The 17,780-nt window shown below is 45.3% G+C and overlaps 1 protein-coding gene across 3 annotated transcripts in view; it reads right to left on the bottom strand.

The window, feature by feature from the left end:
• Window positions 1–17,780, bottom strand: part of LOC144094166 (uncharacterized) — a 144,452-nt gene that overhangs the window by 28,006 nt on the left and 98,666 nt on the right. Inside the window, exons 2-3 of one of the 3 annotated variants that reach the window (XM_077628081.1) lie at window positions 1,916–2,084; window positions 631–1,647 (exon numbers count right to left, since the gene is read on the bottom strand). The exons of 1 other annotated variant lie outside the window; for it this stretch is intronic. In XM_077628081.1, the coding sequence (XP_077484207.1) occupies window positions 1,240–1,647; window positions 1,916–2,084 (577 nt within the window). In that variant the 3' untranslated portion in view covers window positions 631–1,239. Of the gene's footprint in view, window positions 1–630; window positions 1,648–1,915; window positions 2,085–17,780 lie in introns of those variants that run through there. One more of the 3 variants, XR_013306461.1, reaches the window with a different exon arrangement.

The following is a 17,780-nucleotide window of genomic DNA, read 5'->3' as shown; positions in this document are numbered from 1 at the left end:
AGGGGCTACGAGGCATTGGAAATGTCCGTTACAAAAACACAGCAACACATGTGCAAAGTTCATCCCATAGTAGCCAGGGCTCTGCAGAGCTTGATACTGCATCTGAGTATTTGTTAGCCGAGGATCTGTGTGAAAGTAATTTGGAGGAACCAGATACAGTCAGGCCGTGCAAAAAGCGCAAAGCAGATAGAAGCATGCGGCCAAGTACTTCACGAGCAAAGCACATGGATTTATTTTTTGAGAAAATGAGAGAAATTGTCCAATAAAACGAAGCCAAAAAGGAAGTAAGAGAGAAGAAGAGAGAAGAACGTCATAAGGAATTGCTTAGGGCACATGCAGAGCACATGGACACGCTGAAGAAAATTTTGCATCACGAAGTCTAAGAAGACATCGTCACATCTTGGCAATGTTTACACTACTAGTCTACTATTACAATAGTCACCATATTTATCAATATTTTATTTATTGCTGTTAAGCTGCAGCTGTGTTACTTTATCGTTTTCTTGTTTGCACCGAGTTGTGGAGCAGTGCACAGCTGTTTTTAACTTTTCCATCCACAACCATATGTTACGAATTCCCACTTTATTTTTTGCAGCTTGTTTTGTTTGTGTTTGGAGCACAATTGAATATTGTCATTTCACCTCTTTGCAATAAAGTACTGTGAAGCAGAAAGTGAATTGTTTGAAAACAGCCACAAATAATACACTGCTACTGCATTGCTAAGAATGAAACAGCCAGGTGCAATTTATTGACTGCAATTTCTAAGCTCACAGTGTGAAGGCAAATGTAAAGAGCAGATTATAACAGCTTGCACAAAATAACATTTAACTCAAAAATAAAAGTGATAAAGTAATGTCTTAATGAATGTAAAGAGAAAGCCACAGCTCTGTACACGGTTGCAAACAAGGGGAGCCTTGCCTAGTTTGCATAATGCTGCACCCTCATTCTAGCACGTCTTAGGAAGAGGTCGGCTAGCTTCTCTCGTTTCAGCTCCCCCAGATGACGTAGCACACTTTCACGTGTCGTCTGACCCGCTCTACATTGCTCAGGGTCCACTTCATTTTGCTATGAGTGCTGGGCAAAGTGTAGTGCTCTTTCTACCTCCTCCTCCTCTGTTAACAGATCATCTGTAGAGACTCCAGCATCAATGCAAACATTGTGAAGGACACAGCATGCTATGACAAGCTGTGTTATCTTGTCAATCGTGGTTAGCTCAATGTATCTGAGTTGCCGAAACCTCTATTTTAGCAGCCCAAACGCATTTTCTATTTTCATTCGCGTGGTTGTGTGGCGGTTATTGTAAGCAATTTTTGCTGCAGTAAGCTTGCCATAGTCTCTATATGGGCTGAGCAAATGCTCCCTGACAGGGTAAGCCGCATCACCGAGCAGATGATATTTGTTTACTTCACAAATTTTTGGAAGATCACTACTGATAGAGGATAGCCTTAGCACTCTGGCATAGTGAATTTTTCCAGACGTGCCAGTAAACACATCTTCAAATCTTGCATTTGCATCACATATGCCTTGCATAGTGAGAGACACCTGGTCGTGCCGGTTTCCATATGTGGACCGCACTTTGTCCTTTGGGCAGCGCATGGGTATGTAGGTGCCGTCTACACACCCTATCACATTGGGGAAGCCAGCAACCTGGAAAAGGTGAGAAAATCAAGAAGATAAAAACGATACCTTGTGCTATTACGCATGCAAAACTTTTTCACCCATAATGTAATTGCGGTACCTTCAAATGAAGCGTTGAAAGCGTTTGCATATCAGTGCTGCTCTAGAAAGTGATTTTTGCGCAAGATAGGTCGTTAACTACACTAGACACTTTGAGCTACCTCAACCTTCACCAGCCTGTCAAGTCTACTGCCTGCGCTTGCATAGTGCTACTCAATAGAACAGTAAGTGTACATACTTTTTCGAAATCCTTAGCGATGGCATCCTTGCCGGTTCCAAAGTTGATGACTTCTGGTGCTATATGACAGAAAAACTGAAGAACTCTGTCTATAACTGCCATCTGTGTTGATTCTGCCATGTTAAAGAGTACTGCAACCTCTGGCATGGATGCTTTGTTACTTGCATACCTGAAAAACAAGAGTAAAGCCATTATTATACCGCTTTCTTGAGTATGTTGATGCATTGCAAGTGCTACATAGAATTAAGATTGCTTTGATGCTATTACAATTACAAAGCAATGTTACTCATGCACGTTGCACGTTTTATGAATTATCAATGCAAAAGTAACCCCTTTAGGCCGATGTGTGGGCTATTTAACTGGGTTGGATTCAGGAAAGCAGTGCACTAGCGACGAAAAATTCTAACCACTGCAGTACAAACTAGTCAGCTTATTATGCTGTAGATTGACCACTTTTAAACGTAGCCAACCGAGCAAATGACACAGTCCAAGAAATCTAGCTACAGACAAAGAATGCTTTAAAGATGTTTTCAGGCGGCAATTCAGCTCAAACCCGGCAAGAATGCCTAGTTGTAAATTCAAATCGCGTGGAGCAAGAACAGTGTTTCACTACTTATCATGCTGGGGAAATTTCAGAAAACTTGCCAAAGAAACGAAAGAAGATGCTCCTCTGCCGTCTTGGTGGGTGAGCCACCGTGATTTTTGCTTGAAGGATAGAATTTGGAGCCCTCGAACTTGGAGACAAGCTCGTAGCAAGCTTTGCGTGGAAGGCGAAAATTCCTGCGGAACTGTTGAACATGTAAATTAGACCTAGCAATATTGACCGCACGTAGGCGCTTACCTCTGATTCAGAATAATGTCGCACCGTCGTGTCCACGTAACTTGTAACTTTGGGTATTTTAGCCGGCACAGTGAACAACTCTGTGAACATCGCTGTATACACGTGAGTGTCATCTTCGTCGGAACTGCTGTCGGTGCTGTCATTTGCAGCTAACAAAAGAACTGATGGCTTCGCTAACGCCACTAGGCGCTTCCGCTTCGACATGATGCTGCGAAACTGCGTGCACTCAGCAGAGCTAAAACAACCAAAAAGTTTAGCACAGCGGTACCCGGTACACAACTTCGGTGCAGAGGCAACTCGATCTGTTCGTGCGTTGGCGCCAAATTTTGCAGCAGGTTACGGAACTGGCTTGGCCTGGCTTGGCGCGGATCCCAACACCGGAAAACGTGGCTATCACGTGATGCGATCTCCAGCCGAGCTTTCGTTGCTCCGTCGGGAAATTGAGAGCAACTCGGAGCCCTCTGGCACAGAGCGCTCCAAGTCAGAGGCGCTCGAAAAGAACCAGCCGAATACATGTCAATTGCTCTTTTTCGACCAGCCGAATACAACCACCCGTTTCGTAGCGCTCTAGAGCGCTCAAGAACGACCAGCCGAAGACACCATATGATAACGGTTGGATTAAAGGCTTTACTCCGAACGAATGTAATTTCCAAATCTGACATGACGTTAAGGGAGCAGAGCAAGCTTAATGACTGCCGGTCAGGACGCCGCCGCCACGCCTGTTCTCTCAATCGCGACGGAAGATACCAACGCCAGGGAAAGAAGCAGAGAATTTGAAGTTATTAACAGAAAGATTTAAACAAGCCTCAGCTACCACCACTGTTTTACTGTCGGTGATGCCAGTAAGACTTAGTAATGAATCTGATTTCGGCAAAACGCATCTAGTGTTTTGTATGGACGAAAGGGCCATATTAGGAGGTGTTTTGGAGTTATGTGCAGCGTTAAGAGAAATGAAGACGGCAGAGTGGGTCAGGGAAGAAACGAAAGTTCCCGGTTTCTCAGCATACTTCAGGAAGAAAGAAGGCACAATGGCAGAACATGTAAAGCGAAATGATAACCAGAGATGGGTCTCCTCACGAGGGCGAGCACTCATGACGGCATCTCTCCATCACCTCATGATGATTTCACTTGGTGACGTGAGGGTGAGGGAGGATGGGCATATGAGAATGAATGATGACGAGAGTGAGGGAATAAAGACATGGTGAGGTGAGGGCGAGGGAAGTAAGACTGGGTGGGGGAGGGCAAGATGCACTGTACCGTACCGAACCGTACTCCGTGCTAAAGACCTTTGCCTGTGCAGCCCCTTATGAATTACCGTTTAAAAGCGCTAGTTCTTAGGGTGAAGATTCCCGGGGAAGACGTGGTTTCTGCAGTTTGGCGGTACACGAGGCAAACACGAAGCACGGGTGCCGCACAGCTTTTCCATCGCCGCTATGTACTACATTGCTGAAAATGCTGTGCCCGAAAAAGCGCTCTTCTAACTCAAAATGCCTGTTTTGAAAAATTTCGTGAAGTCTTAGATGAAACACCCTGTATAGTGCGCTAGCAAGAGGGGTCTCGCCGGTTCGATGGGAACCGCGGTACCGCAGTAAACATCTTCATTATCAGCCCCGAATATGTCAGATGATCAGAGTGTAGAGTAAAACACGAAGAAATTATACCCAGTACGGCTGTTAAACTCCCAAGTACTAAGTCTTCTTTCTTGGAACGAGGTCCAATTTCAGCTCGGTGATGTTTCAAAGAACTGGCTGCAGCGAAAAAAAAAAAACTACGGGGACAATTCGTGGGCCTAAAGTGTGCATGACAAAAGCATTCCTGATTACTGTGTCACCTCGACTGCCTGTTGCTGTACTGTTGCTATACACAACTGTGCGTGCGCCGCGCGCCACAGCTGCCACTCGGGCGAGCGGCGTGACTGACGTCACTGTTGCTACGCGCACATGCGCATGCGCCGCCTGCTGCTGGTGGTGCGGGGAGGAAGCGTGCCGGTGAATGGGAGGGTAGCTGCTGGTACTGCGCCAAGATGAGCCGGACGGACACCGTCACCTCGAGTATACGAGGGCTTAAAGGCTTTCGTCTTAATAATTCTTGTATGAAACTCTACTGTCAAATCAAATGTTAGTTAGTTATATTGATTTTAATGGCGCAAAAGCAACTGAGGATATGATGCGCCAAACACGCGGTTAGAGCTTTTGTTAAAGGTTACGCTTTTTATATCTAAAGTTTGTTTAAAACATTGGCTTCTCTGAGAAACTTAAAACTGCTTGAAAAATCAACCAGTGCTTGATCACCCAAAAGTTACATGGGGTGTAGTGGGATGTTGTGTTGTGTTGGGTTTAATGGCACATAAGCAGCTAAGGTTATCATGCGCCAGGCTCAAGGTATATGAACACTTTTCTGCAAGTGGGATGAAACATGGTTGTGTAGAGGACTTAAATTGCTATTTCGTTCTGGTAGTAATAAGAGAAAGAAGAAATTTTATAAATGGCTAAAAATAAACGCTTTCAAGAAGGTCAGATAACTTCAGTAGCCATCCTTGGCTGGGCAAGGATCCTGAGGCTCCCAACCATTCAAATAACCACCTCAGCCATTTTCTCATTCCATGAGAAAAGGGCTGAAATGCATCATATTATAAATCAAAGCTGTGGATCAAAGTTTACAGTTTCTGAAGAACACCTGCTTCTTTTAAAAAGCTAAAAACGGAAGATATGTTAACAATGGCATTTTCGCCTAAAAGCAGCTCTGGGTTTAAAGCAATGTATTCATTATAAAACTTCGTAAAGTGCTTATTTCTTATTTTTTCGAGTTTTGCACAAGAGAATAAAATATGGTTTATTGTTAGTTCGTCTCCACATCTTTCACAACGATGTTTGTCTTGTTTCGTTAGTAAGAAATTATGTGTAATGTGTGTATGTCCAATGCGAAGACGACATAAAATTACTTCAATAAATCGTTCCTGGTGCCTACAGGTCTTTCATTCACCCAGGACAGGTTTTACAAAGTGCAGCTTGTTGTTAACCTCGTTGTCCCAAGAAGCCTGCCATTTTTCTCTCTATTTATTCTGGACTAACTTGATGCAGTCTTTATGCGGTATGTTTACTGGTTTTATTTTTGCGTTAGGGGCAAGTGCGGCGCTTGCATCAGCCCTCTCATTTCCGGTGATGCCCACGTGACTGGGAACCTAGCAAAACTTTATTGTATGTCCTTGTGAATCAGCTCGTATTACATTATGTATTATGTTTCCTATTAAGGGTTCGGTTGCATTTCTGGGGTTTATTGCTGTAATTACGCTGAGGGTGTCACTGTAGATAACACTGTTCTGTATGTTTTTCTTCATTATTTGTTTTACAGCTAGAGCAATGGCGTAGCATTCTGCTGTAAAGATTGAAGCGCACTGAGGCAGCCTGACCACTTTTTCCCATTTCCCTTGCACTATCGCGCTCCCTACATAGAGTGCTGTCCTAGATCCATCTGTGTAGAAATCTGTGCAATTCTTGTATTTTTCACTTACTCCAAGAAACTCTTGCTGTATATATTCCAGTGGGGTATGTCTTTTTTGAATGTGTGTCAGTGCGAAATCGCATACACCAGGAAACAAGTACCAAGGTGGCAACCTATCGGGTCTCTGGGCAACATCAGGAAGTGCATCTAGTATGTTTATTTCTTGGCATATTTCTTCAAAGCGGAGGAGCAATAGTTTTACAGCTTGAGGTTTGTTGGTGAAAAGTTTTCTGGATGGGCATCTTGTAACTATGGTGTAACAAAGATGTTTCGGTAGCGACCTTATTTTCAGTACGTATGCACAGGTAAGCATTGTTCTCCTGTTGGTGAGGGTCGGTTCATTTGCTTCTACGTGAAGGCTATTTATGGGTGATGTTCTGTAAGCACCAGTTGAAAGGCGCAACCCGAGGTTTTGTACTGGATCTAGCTTTTTAAGGTATGATGGCCTCGCAGACCCATACACTATAGATCCATAGTCTAACGAAGAGCGTACTAGAGAGCGATAGATGTGCAATAGGCACCTCCTATCGGATCCCCAACGCTTCCGTGAGAGTACTTTGAGTATATTCAGGGATTGGGTGGCTTTCTTTTTTAGGGTGTTTATATGTGGTAGAAACGTTAGCTTTTTGTCAAAAGTTAAGCCTAAAAATTTGTGTTCTTGTTTTACTGGAAGTGTGGTGTCGTTCAAGTGGAGGGTGGGATAATTCTGCAGTCCTATCTGCAGCGAGAAAAGAACCGCAACAGTTTTCTGTGGAGAAAACCTAAATCCATTTCTGTCTGCCCAAAGTGCTAATTTGTTTATTGTGAGTTGTAGTTGTCTCTTACAAGTTGCCAGGCTAGAAGATGTGCATGCAATTTGAAGGTCATCAACGTAGACCGAGTACATAATGGACTGTGGTATTATACTGGTTAAAGAATTCATTTTTACTATGAACAATGTAGTACTTAAAATGCATCCCTGAGGAACGCCGTTTTCCTGAGTAAAATTATTTGAGAGGGTTGCGCCGAGACGAACTTGGAAAGAGCGGTTGGATAAAAAGTCGCTCAAATATTTCAGCATCCTCCCACGGATACCAAGCTATGCCAGGTCGCGAAGAATCCCGAACCTCCAGGTCGTGTCATATGCCTTCTCCATATCGAAAAAAACTGAAAGGCAGTGTTGCCTGTGTATAAAGGCCTCTCGGATTGTGTTTTCCAGGTGGACTAAATGGTCGACTGTGGAATATGTTTTTTTAAAACCACATTACTGGACATCAAGAAGCTCTCGGGATTCTAGAATAAACATTAATCTAATATTTATAACACTCTCAAAGGATTTGGCAAGAAAGCTTGTAAAGGTTATAGGCCTGTAACTGTTAGGGGAGGTTGTTGGCTTTCCTGGTTTTAGAAATGGAACAATAACGGCTTTTTTCCAAGCAGCTGGTATTCTCCCTACTACCCATATTTTGTTAAAAAATTTTAACAGAACTTCTACAGATTGCTCAGATAGTGGGGACAGCATTTCATAATGAATTTCGTCAGGGCCTGGTGCAGTTTGTTTACCTATAAACAGTACTCTCTGTATTTCTTGAAGTGTAATCAATTTATTGTAAGGATCGTTTGTGCTGCCTGCCGTAGGGAGCCTTTGTTTTTCGGTTGTGTTTTTGTATTTTAAGAATGACTGTGTATAGTAGGAAGAACTAGAAACTATAAAAAAATGTTGCCCCAAAATGTCTGCTTGTTCTTTAATACTTGTCTGAATACCAGGATCCGTCAGCAGAGGAAGGGTGAATGGGTAATAGCTGCCATTTACTTTTCTGACCTGCTCCCACAGTTTTTTTTTATGTTACCGAGCTGTTTATTGAAGACACATAATTTTGCCAAGACATTTTTTCCGCTTTCCGCCGTATATATCGGGCTTTAGCTTTTGCCTTTTTGAAAACTATTAGATTTTCGTGAGTAGGATACCTACGAAATACACCCCAGGCCTTATTTTGTTGTTTTTTGGCTTCCCTACATTCTCGCGTCCACCATACCTTGTGGTTCTGGCGCACCACGCCTGTGGACAGGGGAATAGCTAGCCGTGCAGCATCGATGATACACTTTGTGAGAATTTCATTGAGTTCATCAATGCTAAGTGTTTCTGAGTAAATGTCTTCTAATCTAGCCTTTTCTCTAAACAACGCCCAATCAGCTAAATGTAGCTTCCATCGCCGTGGTTTGGTTGGGATGACTGCAGGTGAGGATGATAGGCTTATAAAAACTGGTAGGTGATCACTCCCAAACGGGTTGTCTAAAACGTCCCACTTAAAATCGCTAAAAACCAAAAGTGAACAAAAAGAAAGGTCTAAACTGCTCAATTTCCCAGACGTTGGGGAACAGTATGTGGCCTTTTTCGTATTTAAAAGACATACATTATTCGTCAGGATAAAATCTTCGATTATTTGACCTCTAGCGTCACAGCGTTCGCTTCCCCACAGGGAAGAGTGAGCATTAAAATCCCCAAGTAACAGATATGGCTCCGGAAGTTCTCTGATCAGTTGCTGTAGATCATGGAGTGTTAACGTAAAATGTGGAGGAATGTATACGAAACAGATTGTTAGTGTTTTGTAGCTTACGATACTGACTGCAACCGCCTCAAGTTTTGTTTTGAGTTTAATTTCTTGAGCAGGGACGCCGCTTTGAACGACTATAGCGACGCCTCCCGATAGCCGATTTGCCTGCTCTCGATGGCGTCTAAAAGTTTGATAATGTTTCAGGATATGCACATGTTGTGGACCAAGATTTATCTCCTGAAGAGATAAAGCTATGTGTAACATTGACCCTAAGATATGTTTTTTGTCACTATAATTCCGCATAAGTCCTTTGCGATTCCATTGAATTAAAAAATCCATGTTAGTGTTTTTGAGAGGAAATGAAAGGGGATTTACTTGTGTGGTCGGCCCGTTATGAGGGGCCTGTCTTTTTTCGCTCAAGAGAGCTGTTCCGCGGCTGTAATGGAGGCGGAGTGGGTGTTGTATCCATCACCTCAACAGAGGTGCTGGAGGACCGCGCCGCCGCGGTTGTGTTAGTTTCAGGTTTCTGCCGACGAGGGGAGGTCCTGCGGGATGCCGACCCATGGACCGGTGGTCCCTGCTTTGGCAATGACAGGGCAGCTTTCGCTGACACTGCCTGGGGCGTGGATGGCCCTGCCATAGGCTCGGTGGGATCGGCCTTGGCAGGTGCCGGAGTGCTGCGTGGTGCTACGCCCCTGCGCACCACATCAGCGAAGTTTTGTTTTGCTGCGAAGGAGAATGTGTTTGTAAGAGCAAAACGCCTTCTCGCTTCTTTAAATGAAATGTTTTATTTTGTCTTTATTCTGATTATCTCTTTTTCTTTCTTCCAGGACGGACACGCCCTGGAGTATGCAGCATGTTCTCCTTCACAGTTTGCACAGCGCAGGGCTGCGTCACATACATCAGACTGGTGATCGTTCGAGGCACATTTTGCGCAAGTTTTGCGACCGCGGCAGCTCTGTGAGTCGTGGCCGAACCTTTGGACGTTGAAAAATCTGCGAGGGTTTGGTATGTATGGTCTTACATTGATTTTCAGATATCCCACGTCGATTGTGTCGGGCAGGGTGCTTGTGTTGAACGTCAGGATCATGTGTTTTGTGTCTGTTTCCTTGTTGTCCTTCCGGATTTTGATTCGGTGGACATCTATGACGTCTTGGTCGATGAGCCCTTCGAGCATTTCTTTTTCAGTTATGTGAAGAAAATTATTTTCCGATATTACGCCTCGGACAGTGTTAAGTAAGCGATGAGGAGTCACGGAGACCGGGATTTCCCCTATGGACGTTAGGTTGGAGAGCTTAGATTGTTGGACATTGTCACACAGTTCGAGCAATAAGTCGCCGCTGGCCATTTTTGACAGCTTATAGCCAATGCCTAATGTTTCAGTCAAGCACTTTGACACAAGGAAGGGGGATATTCTTGCCTGTTTATCTTGTTGTTCACTGTGGATGACATGATATTTGGGGAAAGGTACTTTTCTTTTCTGAAAGAAGTTGTCTGCCTTGTTCCGCCCTCTTTTGAGAGAACGATAAGGTTTTGAAAGTTGGGGAGCCATAAAAAAAATTAGTTTTTCGGTCATGGTACCAGCCACCCACCACAGAGTCCAACAAGGGAACGGGACAGGAACTTGTTAGCAAGTCCTGCCCACGCCAGCTGTACACTTCAACTATAACCAAATATGACGCAACTCAGGGTAGTTGGTCACACAAGGTTAACTCTCGCCGCCAGGAAAAATGGAAAAACCAAGAAGCGAGTAGGATATAGGAGAGTTGTGAGACAGAGATAGGAAAGTGAAAGATGGAGAGGAGGATAGGAAAAGGCGACTGCCGGTTCCCCCCCGTCGGGTCAGGCCGGAGGTGCCGTCTGCAGGAAGCTGGGGCCTCAGTGGTGTGTTGCCTCCGCCAAGGGGCCTTAAGGGTCCAAACGCACGGCATCGGCTCAACCACCAGGATCCCATTTTCCCCGGACACGGCGATGCCACACGGCGAGGCGTGGGTGCTCGGGTCCGTGGTGATGCACTGTTCACCATCATCTCCTTGCGGGGATGTCCCTGCGGATGCTCGGGAACCCGCGGTGTCGCCACTCACCGACGCCTGCAAGCTGCAGACGCCCCCCTGCGGGGCTCTGTCAAATCAAAGTTTATTGGCGGCGTAGGTGAGGATTTTTTCATTCACAGTGTGAGTAGTACGGTGCAGTCGTATTGTTTTTTCTATTTTCGCTGGAATTGCGGTACAAGAAAGGTGCGCAGTTTGCTCACAATCCGGTAGCATGGATGGAAAAGCTTTATCTGCGACAAATTTAACGTGTTGTTGACCCTTGCGGGTCACTGGGCGCCGTGGTCGATCCTTAGTCCAGGATGCCGCACTTGACAGCTGCCATCATGACTCGGCGTACGAGAAATCGTTGCGCTTCCCGTCCTCGCTGGCCAGCAAGTGCTCCCACTGCGTCACACTCGGGTGGTCTATTCTAGGCTCGGAGTCTGCCTTGGGCAGGTCCATCTGACATTCTCTAGTGTAGGTTTACCCTGGCACCACGGGCATTCGTCTACATATTGAGCAGAGAAAATCTAGTGTAGTTTGTTCAGGTGCGGGTAGGTACCGGTTTGTAGTCTGCGCCAGTCTACCGCCTCCTCTTTGGATAGCCTTTTGTGCGGGGCTGGGTAGCGTTTCCACTGACCCCTGTAATGACCGAGTATGTCTGAGTACGGGAGGGTAACAGGGTCAAAGGTGCCCGTGGTGCAAACTGTTGAGTCGACTCGGTTGACGTACCCTCGAGCTACCTCGTAGGCAGATTGGGATGACGTCACAATGTCACGTGAGCAAGGTGGCCCACTTGGTAGAAGCAGGCTTCGCATAGACAGACAACCACTTTTCGGCGGATTGAAAGCGCTAGAGATTTAAAATAGCGACCATAGGAATCGTTCACTTCAGGCTATGGGACTTACGGGTTACCGTTATTGAGCCAAAATGCTGCATTTTGGTGATCAGTTTCATTTAAGTGGCCTGAATAATGTTTTATTTTTAGCGACAGCATAAGAGCCTCACTGCAGCGGAAAGCCGGCATCGCACTGGTGGAGAACACTAAAGAAATTAGAAACTTTATAGGTGGGGAAGCGGAATCCGTACCGGCGGCGGCGCTATAAAAATCAGTTCCGCTGGCCGCTGCTTGAGACCAATACGCCATGACCGCAGCTCTTTTAATCAGGGTATTTATTACTTTGAAAATAGATTCTTTTTACAGCAACTAAGTTATTTACAAAGCTTTTAGGAAACGCCAAGAAGCCCATCGCAAAACGATTAGGCTACACGCGAGGTAGGACTGAGCATATCACTAAGAGGGAGTGCCACTACGCTTTAAAGTCGCCCGGTTCATGGACTCCCCTCAGATTAACAATCAGTTGGGAGAAATCTTAACATCCTGCCTCTACGAACTGCCAAACTCTCGAGCTGTGCATGCAATGTCGCCGTCGTCGTCACGTAGCCGCGTTCACGCGTGTTTTGCTGCCAGTCTCTCACGATGCAGATCGAAAGCGTGGTCTCCATCATCTTCCTTCCATGCGCGTTGAAGCGTCATCACACGAGCATGCAGTAAACCACAGTAATTAGCGGGTAGTTAGAAGTAGTGAAATTCAGAAGGCCCAGTGGTTTCGCAATGCCATCGGATGATGGTAAGTAGCGACCTACAAACTTTCCTTGTTGTTAGTCTGTTCTGTGCTTGGCACTATTGAAATTGTCGTAATACACGGTACTGAATTTTGGCGTACATAAGTTTTTGTACACAAAAACAACAACGCGCTGATCATTTTAGCAGTGAATATAGACAACAATGAAATGTTATAAGTTCAGGGCACATGTATGCATGCAGTGAGGGCCAGAAGTAAAGGAGGAGTGTTATTTTAGAGCTCAACTCCTAACTGTCTCGGTTTTGTCTCACGTATTAGCTCAAACAACTCACACACACGTACACGCACGCACACAACAGTATAAGCATCTAGCCTCCAGTCCAATAATGCCTTGAGCGCTTTTCTTGTATGTTTATTACTCAGCAATACCGCCAGAAGTAGCCGACTAAAAATATAATTCGAGTTTTAAATCATCTGTCAGTGAGGGTGAGGCAGGGCTGACGATGTGGGTTCGAGGGCGAGGGAGGGCTAGCAGATTTTTCGTAGTGAAGATGAGAGTGAGGGAGGGCCGAATAACCTTTCGGAATGAGGGCTAGGTTGAGTGAGGGCCGTGGATTGATAAGTGAGGCTGAGGGAGAAAAAGTAAAAATGAGGGCATTTGCCCACCTCTGATGATAACTGACGCTCTACTAGGGTGATGTGCTGAATTCCAAGAGAGCGTGAACAAATCAGTGGGTGCAGATAATCAGATGACATCTTGTGAGGATGAGGTGCCCGCAGCTGGCTCAGGACAGGGGTAATTGGTTGGTCAGTGGTGGAGGCTTTTGTATTGCAGTGGACGTAGTTATGCTGATGAACTAAATCTGCGTGAAAAATCGTCTCACTTGACGTGGCCTATCTAATGCACCAGCTATGCTATGCAGCACGCGTTTATTGCTTATGAATGCTCATGTATTCTATATACGTCCGCGAAAATTATCAAATTTGTAACAACGTTTTTCTTTACGTGCTTGTTCAAAGTTCATGGTTTAGTGCTTTCGCGTATTATGCGCAATATTCTCTTTATCCCTAGAACATAGGCCTGCCATTTTTACAGCGCTGAACCGATGCCTTCATTTATAATGAACGGTAAATTGTTGGCTGTTATAGTACATTTTTTTTTATGACAAAGGCCTCTAATACTACCACAACTTTCCGCGCCTGAAGATTTGGAAATTTTAGGGAATAAAAGTAAACGTTACTAGGCACCAGAAACTTAGTCAGCTCTCCAGGAAGCATCAATTTTTTTTTGGAAAATTCTCTTCTGGATGTTTCTGGAACCTCTGTGTATATTTCATGTTTAGGGAGACCAGGTTTGGCAACAACAGCAATGCACCAAAGCGCAGGAGTCTGCCCCTTCGTGACGAAAATTTTGTTTGCAAATATATTTTCTGTAGAAAAACGTAGTTGCAGACTCGTTCACGCGAGTGAACAGGGAGTGACATGGAATGATATATGGAAATCTTAAATGTCCATCCACCCACTGCATAATCCTATCTCAAGTCACCTTACTGCTGAGCATCGTTGCGTTGCAAATTTACTGTCGTGAGGCTACGGTTGCGCCAGTAAATCATCTGCTATTCGAAGCCGTATATCTTCGCTATGAAGCGTTATCTCCCGACACAATAATTCTGCCTGAACAGTTTACAGCACATTCTTGTTATATATGCAGTATTTAATTACATTTTTGGCGAAAAGGCGCAGAAAGTGGACCGCGGACTGAGGACAACAGACGAAGCGTGTACTTAAGCGCCTGAAATGAACCCAGGAGACGGCTACGTATTTTTCTCATGTGTTCGTTGCCTGCCCGTTTCTATCTGGCTCTTTTCGGTAAAAAATACCAATCACACAACAGCAAAACGCCGTTTCTACACCATTTAATGAGAGCCTCCCCGCCGCAATTTCCTTCTTTAAAACCACAAAATAAAAAATACCACAATGTTCGCATTTCTAGCTCGGTGAAACAGGGAATCTTCTTGCTAGTAAAAGAAAAACGTTCATCATCACCACCGCTCAACAGTGTCCAATTAAACGAAAGCTTTCACCGCACTATGTTAACCACGATCCTGGTGTTTCAAATTATTCACCGAAACTAATGTAATGCATTCTGTATTTGTGACCGTTTTCTACTTTTTTGGCTGCGCATTCGTGCCCCTAAGACTTGAAGTGATGCGGTTTATTTCGCATATTCACTGACGTGCTAGTGTCGATACCTTTACTGTCCGGTAACAATGAACTTAACCCTGGCTCTCTCAGTCCTAAGGACCGATTATCCGTTGATGCCCACATGCGACAGCTGAAAGAACGGCTACAAACAGTTGGTTCCGAAATGGGCCAGCAGAGGGTCACGTGAACCTCACACGAAAAACAGACAGCTTCTTTATCTTATCATGCCGCCGAACTTGATTCATGACAGCAAAGCTCGGATACCGACATACTCGCAAAGAAAACAGACCCTATGCAACGTGAATTCTTAGTCTTGAAAGCTCTGACCACTAACACGAGGAATCGAATGCGCCGTAATAGCTCGATGACGCAAGCAACGAATGACGGTCTTACCCAGAGAATAAAACTGTTGCATTTTGTGCACATAAAGTCCATCTTCATCTCGACCGTAACACTGAACCCTACTGTGGCGGAGCTTGTGTGTGCCGGCTACGAGGCAGAAAGTGTGCGGTGTGCGCGCCGAGCCGCCATGGTACCATTCGGGAGTGCGCGCCGCGGCGTGTTGTGTTCATGCGTAGCGCACGCTCCTGCGCCGACGGTGATGAGAAGTGCCCAGCGCGCCGACATGTGATCACCCGTACACGCGTTCTTGCACTCTGGCCGAGAATGAACTTCGTGCAGTCTTCCGCCAGCTCTCGTTCCCTCTGCGTCTTGCCTCGCCACCTCTGCCCGCCGCTTGCAAACAATCGCGTCGAGTAACAAACCAACTAATTGAAAACGTGAATCGCAACTGAACTGTCTTATCAAGTTCCGCCGCTGGATGCCGAAAACGACAGGTGGTCTTCGTACATCGTTGATCGAACCCTAGAATCGGAGATGAAGCGAAGAGCACTCCTCGTTGAAACACTAGGCTCAAGAGGCATGGACGTGTTAACTGCGCCTTACGCGCCGCGAAAAATTGACTAACGCCGAGACTATGCAAGTACTGCAAGACTTTTGCGCACCTAAGCCTAACGAGACAGCGCCGAGCTTCAAGCTATTCGCCGGCGTCCAAAACGAGGATGACCCGGCCCAGCAATTCATCATGGAACTGCGAAGACTTGCCAAGAATTGAAACTTTGGCGACATGATTCACCGCATGCTAAGCGATAGAATAATGTGTGCAATCCCAAATACTGAAGTTCAGATATCAGTACTCTCGCGGCCGAAGTTGGCCCTGAAATAAGCGGTAGACACCGTTTTGGCGGCAAAAACTGCGGGTCATGGAGTCAAGCTCATGAAGTCTCCGGAGAGGAACAGAGAGCTAGACATGCACAGAATGAGTGGTCAGCAATGATCTTCTTCGGCAAGTAAAGGCAGCGCTGTAAAAGTGCAGCCAACAGCATTCTATCGATGCGGAAGCCAGTTGCACAGCCAAGGATCTTGCGCCTTTAAAAAGGCTAAATGCTTCTAGACTGGAAGAAAAGGCCGCCTAGCGGCTTTGTGCCACTTAAAGAACAAACAAAAGCTAAACACGTTCGCATTAACCGGGAGCTCTACAAACGACGGTGACGGTTCTCAGGGCAATTTGGCTGCCCCGTTGGACGCAACATCTGCTGAGGTGTAGTCGACATCAGCATGGAGATCGACACCGGATCATCTTTGTGCGGGACTCCTTTGGAAATCTACCCCAAGAATTGTGGAGTGTGCCCAGCTCTAGAATATTCCAATATAAATTTAGCTCTCATGCTGCCTGGGACCACTGCGTATCGCCGGTAAGCTCACGCTTCCACCCTGCTACGGTGACAAGACTGCTATCGCTTCAATGACTGCAGTTCGCCTGAGCGGGCCCTATTATTGAACAGCCTTGGCACTAAAGTTCTCAATTTGTCAGCTTCAGGTCAGCAAGTAGGGGGGCGCATACGAAAGCATTTATATCAAGAGCACTATAGCATACAGGGTGTTTCACCTAAGACTTTGGACAATCTCTAAAAATTGGCTTTTTGAGTGAGGAGAGTGCTTCTTTCTGCATACTATTGTCAGCGGTGTAGTACATCAAAGTACCGCTAAGACATGCTACCTAGGAGGTATGTTAAGTAATTATTATTGAATAATTAACTTTCTAACAATTACTGTTAGGCTAAATTATTGAGAGGCGTTTAGTCCACCCTAAGTAATACCCATATTAATTTTCGGAATTCCGAAAACGCGGTTACAGTCGGCGCTGTAGCCGAATAAATTCTGATTACATTGTGCCAAAATATATGAAATTTCGAGAAGCTTGCAAGCAATCAACCTCTACATTGCAAGTAACTCGTCGAAAAGGCCAAAATGTGTTACGACAAAGCGCCAACGGCAACCGCGTTTTCGAAATTCTAAAAACTGACATGGATATTACTTCCAGTGGGCAACACGCCTCTCAAAACCTAAGGATCCTAACAGTAATAGTTAAAAAGTTAACTATTCATTATTAGTTAACCGGCCTGCTCATTAGCATGTCTTGGCTGTACGCACAGTACTACACCACTGACATTACTATATTGAAAAGGCGCTCTTCCAACTCAAAAAGCCTATTTTGAAAATTATATAAATTCTTAAGTGAAACATCAGGTATAAGGAGAGCATACTCTGCATTCCATTCTCTTCGAATACGAAGACATATTTCGGGGCAGAACTAGAGCTTTTCAAGGTTCCGCGCGCGCGCCCGTACATGAAGAAGGAAGCGGTTCCTAAGTTTTTCACAGCCAGGCCTCTTTCGTATGCGATGAGAGACACCGTGACGTATGAGCTGGACGGACTAGTGAAAATTGTCGCGTTGTAACCAGCAGTGAATTCAGATTCGGCAACACTAATTGTCCCAGTTATGAAAAAGGATGGATCAGACAGGATCTGCGGCGATTACAAGATAACGATTAACGCAGCGTGCGTAGCAGAGCACCGCTGCCTGTGAATGAAAACTTTTTTGTTGCGCTGCACAAAGAAGTGTTTACTACTCTAGACCTTCGTGACGCATACAGTAAGATTCTCTTGGACGAAGAATCCAAGAAACTGACACTCATTGACACCGATCGGTGACTGTTTCGTTACAACCGTCTGCCGTTGCGGGTTTCGTCAGCCCTAGATGCATTTCAGCGTACTATGGAGACGGTTCTAAGTGGCTTACTAGCCGTGCAAGCGTATACACGG

Source organism: Amblyomma americanum, chromosome 6, assembly GCF_052857255.1.
Source record: "Amblyomma americanum isolate KBUSLIRL-KWMA chromosome 6, ASM5285725v1, whole genome shotgun sequence".
NCBI classification, from domain to species: Eukaryota; Metazoa; Arthropoda; class Arachnida; order Ixodida; family Ixodidae; genus Amblyomma; species Amblyomma americanum.
This window is presented reverse-complemented; position numbering and strand designations above follow the sequence as displayed.